At 38.3% G+C, this 13,169-nt stretch overlaps 1 protein-coding gene across 1 annotated transcript; it reads right to left on the bottom strand.

Annotated features, from left to right (window-relative positions):
• Nucleotides 1-4,688: 4,688 nt before the first annotated feature.
• KGD4 (alpha-ketoglutarate dehydrogenase subunit 4) lies at nt 4,689-11,902 on the bottom strand. Its single transcript, XM_090278949.1, has 4 exons — nt 11,768-11,902; nt 7,586-7,649; nt 6,177-6,364; nt 4,689-5,651 (listed from the first exon to the last, which is right to left on the bottom strand). Exons 1-4 carry the CDS (start codon nt 11,807-11,809, stop codon nt 5,634-5,636), a joined length of 312 nt encoding a protein of 103 aa, XP_090135075.1. The 5' UTR covers nt 11,810-11,902; the 3' UTR covers nt 4,689-5,633.
• Nucleotides 11,903-13,169: the final 1,267 nt, after the last annotated feature.

Raw genomic sequence — 13,169 nt, 5'->3', positions numbered from 1 at the left:
TATTAACTCCGCCTCATTTCCGGGATGGGCGTGGGCGCTGTGGAATAGGCCCGGCCCCGAGGAAGCTGCGGGAGGTAGAACTCGTGGGCTTTTCCGCCGAGCAACCCGCCCTCTCATGTGATCACGTGGTGCTGGAAGCCGGCTATTTTCAGTGGTGTCCGTCTGTATCACCTTGTTACCCTGGTAACCTAGATATTTTCTTAACTGCTGGCGGCGAGTCAGCGTTCTGAGACGGTTCTGAGCTCGGGACTTAATGGGCGTGTATGAGTGTGGAAGGCTTGTCCTTGTCCTTGATGTCTGGTTCTTGGTCCTGGGCGTTCTGTCGCTACGGTTACTATGGACGCCTGTCCCCAAATCTCAGGTTACTTAGACGCATGGCCATTTCTTAAAGGCTGGTCAAGAAGTATTTTTATTAGTCCAGTGCCTTTATGAGGAGGCACGCCCAGGGAAACAAAATTCAAGTCAACTGCAGAATTTTGTGCCGTGGGACAGATTTACGGTCATCAGTTTTCTACTTTGTGAAGTGGAAATAATAGACTAGGTGGCTGTGAGGATTAAATGAGACATGCAGGTTAGACATAGTAAATGCTCAATTAAGTGTTAACTGTGACCAGTACCCAGCTTTCTCATAAATTTTCATCCAAATCAACAAATTAAACATATTAACTCATTTATTCAATGAATATTTATTGAGGGCTTACTATGTGTCAGGCTCTATTGTAGACTGGGAAGTCAACCGGAAAAGAAGACAATTCTTGCCTTGAAATGGGAGTGGATAACAAGTAAAATATGTTATGATAAAAAAATATGTATTGACACATAGTGATAAGTGCTGTAGAGATAACAGAGCAGGGAAAAGGGATAAAGATATTAGGGTTTTCAATTTTAAATATGGTGGGACAAGAAAGACATCACCGGAAAACTTCTGCAGAGATTTGAGCAGATAAGTGATATGATCTGGTTATGTTTTAAAAGGTTGACTCTGGCTGCTGTGAGAGACCAAACTATAGACTTCTGGGGTGGGGGGCAAGGAAAAAAAAGAAGGCCAGTTAAAGAATTACTGCAGTAATCCAGATGGCTGTATTAGGTGTTACCAGTTTGGCTTCTAGCAGATAGGATTTGCTGACGGACTGGATATGTGTTGGGAGGAGTTGGGGGACAGGGCAAGAGAGGGATCATTTTAAATCCTGATTTTCGAAGGTAGGTTGAAGAAGGAGCAGAATACCAAGGTTTACAATTTAGTTAAGGTAATATAGTGTACAGATTGAGTCCTGGCTCTGGATCTAGACTGCCTGCATTGACTACTGGCCCAAATATTCAGTTGCTAGATGTATGACTTGGGCAAATCATTTAACCTGTCCCTAGTTTCCTCCTTTGTGATAGAACCTAGTCATTAGGTTGCTGCAAGGCTTAAATAATTTTATACTTCAAAAACCCTTAGAAAAGTGTCTGACAATACTCAATTTATGTTAGCCATTACAATACTCAATTTATGTTAGCCATTACATAACCCTTATTGGTCACCTAGTTCTTTTTACTACTTGGGTCTTTACTGAGCTCTGATATGTTCATAGGCAAAATTCTCATACAATGAAAAAAAACAACAAAACCCACCATCTTTACCATTTAATTCTTTAAAAAAAGATTTTATTTTTTAGAGAGGAGAAGGGAGGGAGAAAAAGAGGGAAACGTCAATGTGTGAGAAAGACATCAATTGGTTGCCTTCCACACACCTCCAGCTGGGGACCTGGCCTGCAACCCACAATGTGCCCTAAATGGGACTTGAACCTGTGATGTTTTGGTTTGCAAACTGGCTCTCAATCCACGGAGCCACACCAGCCATGGCTACCATTTAATTCTTAAATCTCTTAATTGTGACAAGTCATACCTAATGGTCCATGGTGTCACATGACTTAGGCTGAAGTTCCTCCTGAAAGACATCACTGTAAGAATATAACTTAATCTGTAGTAAAAATAAGCTAAGTAGTGAGCTAAATTTGATGGTACACTTGAGGTTTGAGGTTCCCAAGTGTGCTATGGCATATGAATTGATGATCACTACATTATGCAATGCTACTGACAAGTAAATTCCTATATGGGGATAGTTTAAATAGGGTAACAAAGGTGTTTAGGTGATATTCTGGGTTCATTAGGTCATTGTATTCATAAAATACCACTCAGCACCTGTATAGCATTTTATAATTTACAAAGCACTTTCATACATTGTATGTAACAGCCTGCTTCCAAGATGGCCCCAGTGATTCTTGCCTTCTGTTATTAGTGAACTGTGTAGTTTCCTCACAAACAGGCTGTTATGTGTGAGTTATAAATATGGCAGAAGTGTAAATTGAATCTAGATCATAAAAAGCATTACTGCTTCTGCCTTGCACGCTTGGGTGATTTATTCTGGGGGAAGTCAGCTATCATGCCTTGAATTCACTCAGGTAGCCTTGTGGAGAGGAACTGAGGCCTCCTGTTCCCTGCCAGCATCAACTTGCCAGTCATGTTAGTCAAGCCTTCAGATTAAGTGCAACTCTAGGTAGCATCTGAACGCAACCTCATAAGAAACACTGAGCAGAACTGCCCAGCCAACCAGCTCAGGAATTCCTGACCCAGAGAAAACATAAGGTATTAAGTGATTACTGTTGTTTTTAGCCATTAAGTTTTGAGGTAGCTTGTTACAAGGACAATATACTAATTCGATCCTATCATACTGTATAGTAGTGGGAAGGAAATCCTAAAATTGGACAAAGTAAGCAATTTGCTGATGCTTACATATATTTAAGTGCTTAACCCATAAATGAAAATACAGGCTATTTAAGCCAACACAGAATTCTTTTTTTTAAAATCCTCACTCAAGGACATGTTTATTATTTTAGACACAGAGGATGGGAGGGAGGGAAACAGAGAAATACTGATGTGAGAAATAGCTATCAGTTGCCTCCCCTACAAGCCCCAGTGGGGGATGGAAAACACAACCTAGGAATGTGCCTGACTGGGAATCAAACCTGCGACCTTTTGGTGCACGGGACGACGCTCCAAACGAGCTATCTGGTCAGGGCAACCCAGAACTCTTTTTATGACATCCTCCTTCTTGGGAGTTTATCCTTATGACAGCAATTTCCACTGATATGCCTTTTTGCCATACCTATACTTGCAAATTCTGTTAGTGGTATTTTTTCATTGTTGACTTTCATAGTAGCAACATTAGTAAAGGTGGCCCTCAGACAGTTTCAGTATTAGGGTTTCAAACTGCTGGCCACTCTTTTATTACCTGAACCCAGTTTCTCAAAATTAAAAAAAAATGTTTTTCTTTCACTGAAATGCAAAAGAAGAGAGTAGTGCTAGTTTTATTTATTTAAATTCTCACCCAAGAATATGTTTATTGATTTTAGAGAGATTTTAGGGAGGGAGGAGGGGAGAGGGAGAGGGTGAGAGAGAGACAGAGAGTGAGAAAGACAAACATTGATCAGGTACCTTCCATACATGCCCCAGCTGGGGATCAAACCTGCAGCCTAGGCATGCACACCGACCAGGAACTGAACCCACAACCTTTTGGTGTACGGATGATGCTCCAACCAACTGAGCCACCTAGGTGGGCAATAGTGCTAGTTTATAAGAAAATTTTCCAAATGAATTTTTAAAATAACACAAAACCCATGAATCATGTTTTCATGAGTCACCAGAACAGCTACTGCTAGCGCCAAACCCCTACCTCATATTCAAGTTTGGCAACATTTACACTAGGCCACAACAAAGAATTTGTAAGAGAAGCAGATCAACTCTGGAATAGTAAAAAGAAGTAAAGACTCGTCGGCAGCCGTCTGTCTCGAGAGACGATGGTGTAGCTTCTTAAGAGTCTATCTGCACCGCCGAGAATGGGTGTGCAGTCCAACTCGGGAGTGACACGGTATCTGTCTCCTCCCGTGTTGAATCGACATCTTGCGATGTCGCTGGAGTGTCCTCTCCAGTGAAGCTGAAGCTACAGAGCCTGGGCAGGGTGTTATGGAGGGTCTGCTGTTGCCCATGCAGCAGACCCCCCCTCTCTTCGCAGCTGAGGGATCCAAGGGAAAGACGGAGTCAATACAGCTTGGCTTCAGGTGCGCCGCAGGAGTTGCCGGTGTTGACTACAACGTCAAACCGCCTTAGGGACTCCGGCTCCGGATTTTCTGTCTGGGTTTACTCCCTTAGCCTTTCCCCTGAAGAGGTATGCCGCAAGGCAGCGGAGGTTTTTTGGAGTCAGAGTTTTCCTTCTCTGATGTGCCCTGACTGGAAGATCGAACCAGCAACACTTAGCTCGCAGGCCGACGCTCAATCCACTGAGCCAAACCAGCCAGGGTAGAAGTAAAGACTACCCCATAGGGAATTGGGCAATACTCAACAATTCTACTTATCTACTGCTTATAAGCTACCTTTACTATTAGGAATTTTAAGAAATTTTTTATTTATTGATTTTACAGGGAAAAAAGGAGAGGAGAGGGAGGCAGGGAGGGAGAGAAAGAGAGAGTAAGAGAGAGAAACATCGATTTGTTCTTCCACTTACTTACGCATTCATTGGTTGCTTCTTATATATGCCCTGACTAGAGATCGAACCTGCAACCTTTGCATATCAGGTACAGCACTCTAACCAACTGAACTACCTGGACAGGGATAGGGATGACTTCTTTAAAGCATATTCTAGAAATCTGTAAAGGTATGGAAGATAATTTATTTAGCTTTGTGAGACTTTACTTTCACAATAATATATACCCTTGGCACAGGAAGACCTTTTTAAAATTTCATAAATTGCCTTAGCAAAGTAAATATTTAGGTTGATTTTATGAAGCTTTCAGACATTAAGTTTGAGAAAGTTAATGGTTACCAGGATTTGCATACATTATCACAATCAAAACAGTAAAATAAACCAAAGAACAAGACTTTAACATCCCTAGAAACATAAGAAATTTAAATTTCTAGTCAAACATTTCTACCTATGCTATATTCATTTTACTGTTTTATACTTTTTTTCTAAAAATAGGTTACAAATAATCTTTTAACTCCCCAGTCTTAATACCACTAAGTCACTGGTTTTACTTTGGCTATATTTTTATTGTTTGGAGTTGGATATGCCTATTAAGCCAGTTATATTCCAGAAACTTTGTGAATGAAAAAAATATTATGAGAATTAAGAACAAATAATAAAACCATTATTTCACTGATCCTCATCCAATTTCAGGAAAATCACTCCCCAAAAGTAGCAAATCTGCCTGATAAATTCATGTCTAAACAGAAATAGAAAGAAAAGTGAAATTACGGGAAACCTATGATGGGTTCCTAGACATTGTGTGCTTTTCATAGTTCAACACTGCTAATACTTGATAATCAAGAGTAAATTAATAGGCTAACATTTTAAAATGTGTACTTTAATAAGTATAAAGTATATAAACAATTAGGTAAGCCTGTGGAGAAGCTCACCAAGATACATAAATTATGAGATATAAGTGTACATCTAAATTTTCTATGGTTTTTTTTTTTTGTTTACAGAATGTTTATTAAAGTTGTTTAATGTACAACTTCTCATTTGTCATTTTGGAAGTCCTTTATTATAAAGACTATTCTTTTGTCTGATAACAAACAGCAGCCAGCGTTGGTAATTATTCTGGACCTCCACGCTGAAAAGGAAAAAATGAAACAGTAAGATTAGGTATTAAATTTACAGAAAAAATGTTTTCATGGCCACCAAACAAATTTACACTATTTTAAGCAAATGATCTTCAGATTTTTAAAACCAATTTTGGGTTTTTCCATTGCTTGTGGGCACTCATAGAAATGTTATAAATAATTTCAGATCTGGAAGGGACTCAAGGTTAACCTACATTAGTGGTCCTCAATTTCATGGTTTCAGAAGCCCTTTATACTCTGAAACATTACAGAGAACCCTAAAGAGATTACTTCATGTGGTTATATCTATTGCTTCTAAACATCAGACTTCCACACATATATTCTTTCATGCACATTATCTGAGGGCTTGGACCTCGCTTATTTCTCATAGTCCTGGCCTATCAGACCACCTGTCTTAGCTATGGACACACCATGACAAGACGATGGGAGAGGCAGGTAAATGAGCATATGAAATTCCAACAGCCAAAAACGTTAAGGTGTTTTGCACAATACTGTGGTAAAGACCAACAACATACTTGGATAAATTCGATTTCTTCTTGAGACATAGGTTTCCTTCTATATTTCTGAGGTAATGTTTTTATTATTTCTGCAGTGTCTGGTGGACCCTGATTCATCAGCCAATCTGGCGATTTACTTCCCTTAAAATGTTGTGAACTTGAAGAAGAGTGAGATGGTAGTCCTGCTGATCTCAAAACTTCTGATACTGAAATTTAAAAAATGTAATTAGAGAAAATGTTCAGGGGTCTTAAAATACTATTTTGCATGATCTATTATTGAATAATTTAGTCATTTTTGAAATAAGTTATAATTCTGAGAGGTAAGTATTGGAGAGTAACTTAGTTGGGTAGCTATACAAAATTTCATAAAGGCCATGACCAGTATGGCTCAGAGGTTGGGCGTCACCCTGAAAAGCTAAAGGTCACCAGTTCGATTTCTGGTCAAAACACATGGTTGGGTTGTAGGTATGGTCCCCCGTCATAGGAAAGGCTCCAATAGATGTTTCTCTCTCATGTCGATATTTCTCTCCCTCCCTAACCCTTTTTCTAAAAATAAATAAATAAAATCTTAAAAAATATATTCCATAAAGTTCCTAAAACAAATATGGAGGTAGTGTTAAGTGAGTGAATTACTAAATTGAACAAGTTTGTAAAATAATGAAATTTCTAGGTAGTGGAGTTCAATCCATATGAATAACCTATGTTAACTTAAGTTTTGTCATATGGTGGAGATTACAGGTAATAAGATATCTTACAATGGGAATAAGAATTCTGGTAAGTATAAATGAGATTCTTTTTCTCAAAACCTTTACATTTGTTTATCAACTATATTTTAATTTTTGAAGAGTTACAGTAAGTTAAAAATATCTCTATAAAATTTGTTAAAATTTTCCCTGAATTAAGCATCAAATACCTTATAATAAAAATAGGGACAGAGGATCTGGTAAAAAAGAAGAGGTCAAAGAAAAATAGGACTTGTTCAGAATCTTCAGTTACTTTCTAGGCAATGATTACTAAGGTCTACAGCAATCTAGGAAATATTTACTGATTGAGTAACTAGATAAATGAGTAAATGAGAGAAAAGTTTAGCGGGGAGAGAAATATAGAAATGGTTATTATTCCTCACAATATCTGCAAATGTAAGCATGGGAGATTATTCTAAAGGATAGAAGGAAAGAAAGGTAAAACAAAAATTCCCCTCTATAAACTCGATAGCATTAAAAATTCAGAGACATCTATTGTTGATGCCTGTTACCTTTTTAAATGGATGTAATAAGTTAATCTTTAATTGCATGAAACCTAAGTTACCATTTTCATCTAAGCTACAAAGTCTACCTGATTTTAAAATGAAAAATGTTGCTTATAATAGGATATTCATGTATAAGTATACATGTACGCCTTTAAAAGAAATCTAAAGTACAACTTACCATTGGGTTTAGGATGGTCTCTTCTGTTAGGGAACCTTATTAAAGGAGTATGTGGCTTGACTACCTAAAGGAAAAATAAAATGCATAAAAGAAGATGAAACACTAAAATAAAGTCATTAGCTATATACATAAGAAAATCTACTGAACCACACAGATGCCTTCATTAAAACAAAATAACTTAGTATTTGACAGAAGTTTTAAATTTTACTACTTTTCTCTTCCCCAAACAGGAAGGCTGGTCTAAGAATTATTAACTTGTTTATCTTACTTGCTAGTCCTAATAACTTTGTACTTTATACATTATAAGACATTATACTGTACTGCCAACTGACATCAATTTTATGTTGTGTGACTTTTATACTGTCCTGCTAATTGGTAAGAACTGGAAGTTTCTTGACTTGAGTCAAGTATTGTTTCCCTATTTTGTTAATATCTAGCAGTTTAGAATAGAATAAAAAGTATACTGAAGACTAGGTAATTAAAAAATTTGTTTTCTGCCCTGGCTGGTGTGGCTAAGTGGATTGACTACTGGCCTGTGAACCAAAGAGTTTCTGCCAGTTCAATTCCCTATCAGGACACAGGCCTGATGCGGGCCAGGTCCCCAGTTGGTGGTGTGAGCGACAGGCAACCACACAATGATGTTTTTCTGCTTCTCTTTCTCCCTCCCTTCTCCTCTTTCTAAAAATGAGTGGATAAATTCTTTTAAAAAGTTGAAAAATATATTTTCTGATTATAAAAGTAGTATATGTTCTGTGTAAAAAAATTGGGAAAAAAATGCGGAAAAGCATGAAGAGGAAACACTATATATGATCCCAAAACCCACATAAAGTAGGTTTAAACATTTGAGAGCCCTTTTAGGGCTTTTTTCCTGTACCCACAGAAATACATATTTTCATTGCCCTAATTCATCGTGCCATTTCCATCCCCATTCAATCTAGAGCTCATGTCCTCTACCAGGAAATTTCGCCCCAATCCCACTGATTTCTATGCCTCAACTTTCACCTAACTGCTTATCTTTTAAAACAGCTCAAATATCACTCCTCTTTAAGGAACTTGCCCTGATTCCAAAATCTGATTCTTCTCCTTTGTGTTTCCATGATATGCTGAATATCTTAAGAATATTGTGCAGCAGATAGATAAATGAGCCAATAATTTACAGAAGACCTAAACTCCTAGAAAGACAGAAAGAGAATTAAGCACTTCTGCAGCAATGCCTGACACACAGTAAATACTCAGAAAACATCTGCCAAATGAGTGAATAGACTATTTGTATGATAAGACTAAGTATATAAACATGTGAATATGTATACACACTTAATACATACATATGCACATACAATGGAAAGAAAGAATCCATTTCAACATTGCTTTTGTACATATAAAACTATGATGTAATACACCCTTGTAGATGAAATTCCCACACAATTTGGGCTCCCCCTTCTTTTAACAGAAAATTTAAAAAATACATAAAAGTAGAGAGAGTAGTATAATAAGCCCTGATACACACAATATACAACTTCAACAGTAATATAGTCCATCTTATTTTATCAACCTTTCTCCTACAAGGGGAAAAAATTGATAATTTGGACTGCACTAATAAGGAAATAAAAAATGTGCCATATATATATATATATATATATATATATATATATATATATACACACACACACACATATCCAAATTAAAAACACCAACTAGGTAAGAAAATTTTGCAACAGATCAAAGGTTAATAGCCATACTATAGAGAACTTGTAAGCATAGAAAAATGGGCAAGGTATTCTCCACAGGTAAAGAATGAAAATAGCTCTTTAACCATATGAAAAGATGGTCAGCCTCATGTATAGTAAGAGAAATGAAAGTTAAAACTGCATGGAGATTAATATTTTTCATCAATTAGATTTTAATGTACAAGTTGGATAACAGAAGTCTTTTGGGCATGCTGTAAGGAAGCAGGCACTCATTTGTTGCTATAGGAATGCAAAACAGAATAACCTCTATGAGGGGAAAATAAGCCTAGAACCCACAATTCATTCAGCCTTCTCTTGCCAGCACTCTCAACTTCCTCGCTGGAGGCTTATTTTCACCTGCAAATCTCAATCCTGGAATTAATCCAACCACCCTTTTTCTTCCCCTGTGCCTCATGCAGCCAAATGATTTCCTAAATGACAAACCTTTCTGCTTACATCAGCCCAAACATATCAAATAAACACTGCATGGCATTCAGCAGGCATTTAGTTAAAGCCTGTAACTTACTCTTCTAAAATTATTTCTGAATACCCTGTAGTCCAGCTAAATTTCTCTACTTAATGTTGACACCATGCTTTGTGAATTCCCATGAATTTGTGCCAGTGAGTCTGTAGAAGTACTACCCTTTCTTCGAAGTATGGATTAACAGCCAAATTTTAAGCTCTATGGAGATATCATGTCTGTTTTGCAGGCACTGTAGCCCCCAGCACTGAACATAGGCTTGGAACAGAAGTACTCAATCAAATTCGCTAATATAAGATGTAACTATTTCATGTTAGCACATACTGCTTTGTATTATGAATATCTTAGTCAAAGTCGTTGCAGCTGTTAGGAGACAGATCACTCCTTATTGTATACCTCACAGTATCTTTTTTTTTTGCAAATATCAGTAGTTAGTTCTTTATTATTACTGTGTATTATTTTGTTTTAACAAATCTACCACAATTTGTTTATCCTGATAATGGACATTTGGATTGTTTCTGGTTTGGGGGTTATTATGGATAAAGTGGCTATGAACATTTTTAAACAAGTCTTTTTTATATAGGTATATGCACTCATTTCTCTTGGGTATAAACTATGAGTAGAATTGCTAGGCCAAAGGGCAAGTATGTATAACTATTAAGAGACTAACAAAACATTTTCCCAAAGTGTACCATTTTATACTCCTACCAGCAATATATGAGGGTTTCAGGTGATTTGCATTCTTATCAGCACTTGGTATTGTCAGTCTTTTTAATCATTAGGTGGGTGCGGCAGTATTTGCTGGTTTTCATTTGTATTTTCCTGGAAAGTAATGATATTGAGCATTTTTTCATAGGCTTATTGCTCATTTGAATATCTTCTGGTGCAGTATTTTATTTATTTTTTTTACCGAGTTTTAAGTTGGGCTATATGTTAATGGATACCACTTCTTTGTTAGATATTTGCCTTATCCTCACAGAATCTTTAGTTAATACTCAATAAGTACCCAGTAATGAATAAGTGAGGCTTATTCGTTGTAATGAGACCAAGACTGGGATCTAGAATTATATTTCAGACTGACACAATTTTAAGGAAAGGTCTTTTAAGAGATATACTTGTGCAAAGGAAAATGCACTTCTCATATCAAAATTAATAATACAATAATAACACTTTCAGAGTTGAAAAAGATCGTTTAAACCAAGCACAAAAGTGAGGTTGTGTTCCTTTATATACAATTTTACCTCTTCCTATTTAGCTCGAGACCACAGCTGGAGAAGCAATACAAAAGCTACTGAGTAACTAACGAGTGGATTAACAAAGTTCCTCTAGCTGCCAATCTAAATTTAGGGGGGAAAAAAAAGCTTGGGAAACCGACACTAAAACATATATCACAGCTAAACTTAAAAAATCTTTTTTTTTCTCTTTTTTAATTCCCTCCCACCCAGCCTGTAACCAGACACCTGAATTGGTGGGGCGAGGGTGCAGCCAGTTCTCGGGCCGTTCCCAAGTCCTTGAAGGGACACACTGGGTCAGTGCAGGTTTGCCGGCTTTCCCTCGCCGCTACCGCCTCCCTTCTGATTGGTTGATCAGACTATACTAGCCCGGACATCACAGACTATAGTAGACGCCGATTGGCCAGGATAGAGCCAGGGAAGCCTAGCCCGCAGACTCCTAGGAGAGCTAACGAGGTCCTCGCAGAGGACAGTGCAGGAACCCCAAAGCAGGTATGTGCCTACCTGCTAAGTTGCGACACGCCCGGGCCTGGCTCGAACCCTCAGCTCCGGTCACCGGCTTACTACCCGACCCAACGGGCTCAAGGTCCAATTCTCACACACCCCCATGCGGCGCCGCTGGCCCTACTCAGGGCTACGGGCACAGCGCAGGTTTTGCCACCGCCTTTCCTCCCCAGCGCTTTAGCTGTAGTCAGCACCATCCCTACCGCCCTTCGGCGGAAAGGCGACCGAATCTCTTTACCTGAACGACCCTGCTAGCAGACGCCATCTTGCTGCCCATCATGACCCCCGAGAAGGGGCAGCTTCCGGGGCGCTAGCGAGCCGCAGCGATCACTGGAATCCTGGACAGCTGGAGCGGGCCCTGCCTGTGACGTCATGGAGGAGGGGCGAGCGGGCGGGATCCTCCACAGTGGCGCTAGCACCACCCCTCTTTGCCTGACCCCGCCCCTCTTGTAGCCTAAAAGCCATGTGTTTCCCATTGTTTCGCTTTGCAGATGAAGGTTTGTGATGTTGGGTTTGTTTTCCTCGTTAGTCAGGAGTGATCTAGGGCCATTTCCTCTTCAGAAAACCAGTATAGTTCAAATTTAATCTGAAACCAAATACAATCTCTTGTGGTTTCCTAAAACGAACAATTTTGTCAAAACTTGGGAGTTAATGGCAAACTCAGGAAGAATGGGCAATTTCGGGTCTCTACAAAGCCATTTCATATGCCCTTGCTTATTGGCATTGCTTAATCTGGCCTTGTGTTTCTGTTTTCCCCCCCACTATTTGTTCTGATACTTAAACTGCTGCCTGCTTCAAATTTGAGAGAACACAAAAGTTCTTCTTTTTGAAACATAATCCATCTATTATATATCATCCCCCCGAAGTAATATTAAATTCTATGGTAAAAATCAATGTTTATGTTGTTATAATTTTTAATACACAATATATTGTGATTATTCAACTTTGTGGGTAATGTAGCGTTAAACCATTATAAGTATTTAAAGTGACAAATTTGTTTTGATGATCTAGGTCAGTGATTTATAGCTTTTTAGAAATGTCAGTTGACCTGGCCTGGTGCTCAGCTGGTTAGAGCGTCATCCCAAGGTTGCAGTTCCATCTCCAGTCAAGGCACAGGCAAGAAGCAACCAACTAATGCATAAAATGCAACAACAAATCCGTGCCTCTCTGTCTGTCTCTTCCTTCCTCTTTCTCTGTAAAATCAATAAATAAAAAAATTAAAAACAAAATGAAACCAAAAAAAAAAAGAAGAAGAAAAATGTAAGTTACTGAGCCCAAATGTGAGCCCTTCTGATTCAATATGTCTGTGGAGACCAGAAATCTTAAATCTTAAAAAGCTTTCAAAGCTTGTGTTAGCAGCACATATTCTGAAATCGAATGGATAATATGATTTAGATGGGCAAAAGACATTTTTATTTTTATTTTTAATAGCTCATTTTTATTGTACTTTTTCATTATCATTTATCTCCCTATACCCTCTTCCACCTCCACTCACCCCCCTCCCCAAAAGAGTTTTAAAAGGGGAATGTGTATAGGCATATCAAGTCATCACGTTGTATACTTTAAATATCTTATAATTTTGTTAATGATCCTAATAATGCTGGGGGAGAGCTCAAAAGCCAGCAGCAACTTGGATTCCT

This window comes from Furipterus horrens, unplaced genomic scaffold (genome assembly GCF_987537825.1).
Source record: "Furipterus horrens unplaced genomic scaffold, mFurHor1.1.pri manual_scaffold_5, whole genome shotgun sequence".
NCBI classification, from domain to species: domain Eukaryota; kingdom Metazoa; phylum Chordata; class Mammalia; order Chiroptera; family Furipteridae; genus Furipterus; species Furipterus horrens.
Note: the sequence above shows the minus strand (reverse complement) of the source record. Positions and strands in the feature narration are given on the sequence as shown.

What these genes read in the sequence shown, in the direction of transcription:
- KGD4 (XM_090278949.1), bottom strand. Translation starts at nt 11,809, where the DNA reads ATGATGGGCAGCAAGATGGCGTCTGCTAGCAGGGTCGTTCAG. An exon ending in CTGCTAGCAGGGTCGTTCAG is followed by an intron (nt 7,650 to 11,767) that starts GTAAAGAGATTC and finishes TTTTTCCTTTAG; the next exon opens with GTAGTCAAGCCACATACTCC. An exon ending in AGACCATCCTAAACCCAATG is followed by an intron (nt 6,365 to 7,585) that starts GTAAGTTGTACT and finishes TTTAAATTTCAG; the next exon opens with TATCAGAAGTTTTGAGATCA.